We start from the raw sequence: 4583 nt of genomic DNA on the forward strand, positions 1-4583 counted from the left end.
CTGGGTTTCAAACACACCATATGTTTGGCAAAGAAGCAGCAGGAGAAGCAGCCCTGAAGGGCTGAAGAAAGAAATTTAGTATACTTCCCAAGCCAGTGGCACATCTGGTACTAAAAAACTACAGCAGCTCCCTTGAATTTAGGCAGTCTGGGTCAGAACAACCCCCAAGACCCTGTTACACAGCCAGCTGGGATATAAACAGGGTCTTATGATGTTTGAGTCATGTGTGGCAGCTGACGCTCCTGCCTTCAGGCCGAGAAGGAGCAGGGCCACTGGGTTAAGATCTGACCTGCGCTGGAGGATTCAGCTGCTTTTGGCCTTCGGTTTCTTTGTCAGCAGTTCAACCACAGAGGGACCAGCTGGCAGCTTCCGTTTGCCACCTAATGAGAGAGGAGAACAGCCAGGTGATTTGACTGAGGAGGGCAGGAGTGTCCTACCTTCCCCACTCACAGACACTGCACTTGTGCACCAAGTGCTGTGGATAGAGTGACTCAGAGCATGAGTCGCTCAGAAAGGTCTGGCAACCCTCAGCTGGTAGGAAGAGCCATGCAGTAATGTAATGACATGTTGATTTTTAAGGGTGCTTTTCATTCCTGTCTCAAAGCACTTCACAGAGTAGGCAGGTATCTCTGGGGAACCTGGGCCCAGTGCAGGACTGTGACTAACCTGATGTGGCCCCTCCCCCACAAGGGCAGAGTGAAGCAAGGTTAATAAATCTTAGGGCTTCCTTGTCACAGGCTGATACTGTCTCAACCAGGCTACAAAGCTCCACCCAGGCACAGTTGTCCCTGCTTCCCATCCCCTTGCATTTCATGCATCAACCTTAGATACCCCAGGCTCCAAAACAGTTCAGTGGGAGCATGATTACCTTTCTTGGTACCCTCTTTCTCCACCTGGGCAGCTTTGCTGTGTGACCGCTGGGCATACGCTGCCTTCATGCGCATGATGTTTCTCTTGCTCACAGCCTCATGCTCCACGATAGGTCTGGGGTAGTCTCTGCCAATGATGCAGCCTGCCTGCTCCTGCATGCTTCTTGGTGCCTTCCAGGGCTCATAGATGTACTCAGCAGGGAACTTCCTGAGGATGGGGAGGTATTTCCTGTGCAACAACCAAGCCCCAGGGAAAAGAAATCAGCAACCACTCAAGAAACAAGCCAACAAGGGAATACAGTGGTCTCCTGACAGACCTAGTGGACCCACAGGGTAGGATCAGCAACTACAGCAGCTGCTTTCAATACTGTATGACCCAACTTCACGAGGAGTCCTGGTGGTGGACAGTCTCCTTGATCCACCCACTTTTTAGCCCCTCAGCTGCCAGCCAGGAGGCAATCTGACCACAGCAGCTAAAAAAAGGACAAAAGTTCCCAAATTCTGAGGCTACCCAAGAGCTATTGATTGGTGGTGACTAGCTATCACCACCAAGCTGAGTTAGCCTGGGGCCAAGAGCTGAGAGGAGCAAGCATCCTCTCCCATCACTAGTTCCTTTGGATGGACAGAGTCCTCCAAGCCACACAGTCCTGTGAACTCTTTGCAATGGGTGTTCCAGCCAAACACCACCAAGCAAGCACTCACAGGCTGCAGCAGATACCCACATCTCCCCCAGGGCAGGCTGGGCTCAGACCTGGCCTCTGCTTAAACCTACTTAATATACGCTCCACTCTTGTCTGTCTTCTTGCCAAAGGCAACGGGTGAGTAGACACGAAAGAACTGGTGGAAAAAGGCACTCGCCGACAGCCATTGCCAGTTGCCAGCATTCAGGGACCAGTCAGCATCCAGCAGCAGCTCCTCAAAGACCTGAAATGGGAAGTGTGGAGGGAGTGCGAAAGGGCTAGAGGCCTCTGTACCTCCCCCACACCCCAAAGCACACCACTCCCCTTTACCCTGGGCTCCACTGGTTACCAGCCTAAACATCACCTTGGCCCATAGCTGTTGGGCTGTGGGCACCAAAGCAGGGGAAAGGTGTTACCCTCAGGCAGCAGGTCCCTAGGAGGTCACTGCTGTCAGCCTGCAGGCTGGTCTTGCTGTCCATGCCCTGCAGTAGGCAGGCAGAAAAGGGAGGACAGGAACAAGAGACGGTCAGAGAGATCTCGATGAAATCAAGCCAACCAGCTCTGCCAGTTCCTTCATCCCAGGGAGGATGCAAGAACTGGCAGAGGAGATCTTAGAGCTCTTAGCAATGTTCTTCATGAAGTTGTGGGAGATGGGCCAGGTACCAGAGGACTGGAAAAGGACAACAAAGTGCCCCTCTTTTGAGAAAAAAAAAAGGCAAAAAGGGGGATCTGAGGAACTACAGACTAGTTAACCTCACCTCAATACCTGGGAAGTGACTGGAGTATATCCTAAGGAAGGCCATTTGCAAACCTCTGGAAGATGAAAAGCCAAACACAAGCAGCCAGCATGGATTTATGAAAAACAAATTACATCAAGCAAACCTGATCTCCTTTGACAAAGTAACTACTTGGATGAAGGAAATGGATACAGTGTATTTGGACTTCAGCAAGGCTTTTGACAAAGTTCCTCACAACCTCCTGGTAAAACCGTTGGAGAAATGTGTACTAGATGAAACTCCTACAAGGTGGATAGATAACGGGTTCAGTAGCCACAAGCAAAGGATAATGATTAACGGGTCCATGTCAGAATGGCAGGAGATTCCGAGTGGAGCGGCACAGGGGCCTGTCCTGGGCTCAGTGCTGTTCAACATGTTTATGACTGAACAGTGGATGTGGGCATAGAAAGCTTCTTGAGCAAGTTTGCAGACAACACAAAACTTGGAAGAATTATGAACATATTGGATGATGCAAGTGCAATTCAGAAGGATCTCAACAGACTGGAAGATTAGGCTAGAGCTAACAGAATGAAGTTCAATGTGGACAAACTCAAACTGCTATACCTTGGAAAGAATGATCAAAAACACAAATATAAAATGGGGGACACCTGGCTGGATGACAGCTTGATGGAAAAGGACTTGAGAGTCTTTATAGATCACAGATTCAATGAGTCTACAGTGTGATGTAGCCACACAAAATGTGAATGCAGATTTAGACTGCATCAATAGAAGCATTAGGTGCAAGACATGGGAGGTGATACTCCTCTCTAGTTGGCACTGGTTAGGCCTCATTTGGAGTACTATGTACAGTTCTAGGCTCCACATTTTAAAAAACACATGGAGAAGTTAGAGAGGGTCCAGAGCCAGGCAACAAAGATGATCAAGGGCTCAGAAGGCAAGTCATATGAAGAGAGGTTGAAGGAGCTAGGTATGATTAGCTTGTCAAAAAGGTGCTTAAGAGGGGACATGATAGCAATCTTCAAATACTTAAAGTGCTGTCATAAAGAAGAGGGGAAACACCTTTTCTCTCTTGCTGCAGCTCATAGGCTGGAAGCTGCAACAAAGTTTAGATTAGACATCTGGGAAAACTTCTTCAGTGTTAGAGCAGTAAGGCAGCAGAACAGACTGTCTAGGGTAGCTGTGGGCTCTCCATCACTGGAGGTTCCAGAAAAGGTTGGCAATGATCTAAGCATAGCTATGCCTATGTTCTTCTATGGGTATTTCCCATAAATTCTGAGCCTTGCTGGTTGTCCCCACTCCCCACCCCCCACCCCGCTTTTCTGTTACATGCATCAGGGTGTTTTTAAGCCTCACCAGAGGCACTGGGTGTTGGCTACAGCCAAAGCGGGGGACTTTGACTGGGGCATGCCAATGCTCCTGCTGGGAACAAAGCCAGAGGTTCCTGGCTGGAGGGTCTTGCCCTTCCACTCAGGGTCAGACTGATCACCAGATTTGGGGGCAGGAAGAAATGTTAACTCATGGTCAGATTGGTCTGGACTGTGGAGGGTTTTGCCTTCCTCTGTAGCATGGGACATGGCCTTCTACCTGGGATCTCTTGAACATATATTGACATTTCATAGAAGCAAGATACTGGCTGCTATGGTTCCCTGCTTTAACAGTGGCAGGTTAGGATGTTAGGTCTGTGCTGCATCAGGGTTGAGGGTAGTCTTGTGCAGAGTTTACATGATAGCTTGTACAGGATGGTTTGGATAGGGATGATCCTGGCTCAGGCAGGGGGTTAGACTAGATCAGGGTTAGGCATTCTCGGGTACAAGTGCCAGAGCATGGCATGAGAAGGCATTTTGCTAGGCACTCATGCCTTGGAGAAGGGGCTGGAGCTGGGCTGCTCCAGCAAGGATTAGGCCCCTCATGGCTTCTCCACCATCTGCCTCTGGCATGCCAGCATCTTAGAAGTCAATGTTGTATTTTGGCACTCTACCCAAAAGCATTGCTGGCCCCTGGGCTAGATGGATCTCTGGAGGCCCCTTCCAGCCCTACTTCTCTTCAATTCTAGGATTCTATGAAAGCAGGAAATTCCTTTCCTACTGACTAGTACTGGCATAGGCCAGTGCATGCAGCCAGGAATTGCCTTCAAATTAGCATCTCTCTGAAACTACAAGAAACTCCAGGGACTGGGAAAAGAAGTCTCAGCTTTGGAAGAGTAAAGACAGCCCTGTGAGTGATATAAAATACCACAGATATGGGTGCCCTATTACTGTAGTTAGGGAACAGCCACTTCAGAGTGCAGGCAAAGTAGG

At 49.3% G+C, this 4583-nt stretch overlaps 1 protein-coding gene across 3 annotated transcripts in view; it reads right to left on the reverse strand.

Annotated features, from left to right (window-relative positions):
- Positions 1–6: 6 nt before the first annotated feature.
- LOC109291813 (cryptochrome-2-like) overlaps positions 7–4583 on the reverse strand; it is a 15256-nt gene continuing 10679 nt past the window's right edge. For all 3 annotated transcript variants that reach the window (XM_019508987.1, XM_019508979.1, XM_019508968.1), the window contains 3 exons: positions 1642–1793; positions 869–1098; positions 7–380 (listed from right to left, as the gene is read on the reverse strand). In XM_019508987.1, coding sequence (XP_019364532.1) covers positions 304–380; positions 869–1098; positions 1642–1793 — 459 coding nt within the window. In that variant the 3' untranslated portion in view covers positions 7–303. The remainder of the gene's footprint in view (positions 381–868; positions 1099–1641; positions 1794–4583) is intronic.

The sequence above is a fragment of the Gavialis gangeticus genome, unplaced genomic scaffold (assembly GCF_001723915.1).
Source record: "Gavialis gangeticus isolate Ggan-Ray unplaced genomic scaffold, GavGan_comp1, whole genome shotgun sequence".
Taxonomy (NCBI): Eukaryota; Metazoa; Chordata; order Crocodylia; family Gavialidae; genus Gavialis; species Gavialis gangeticus.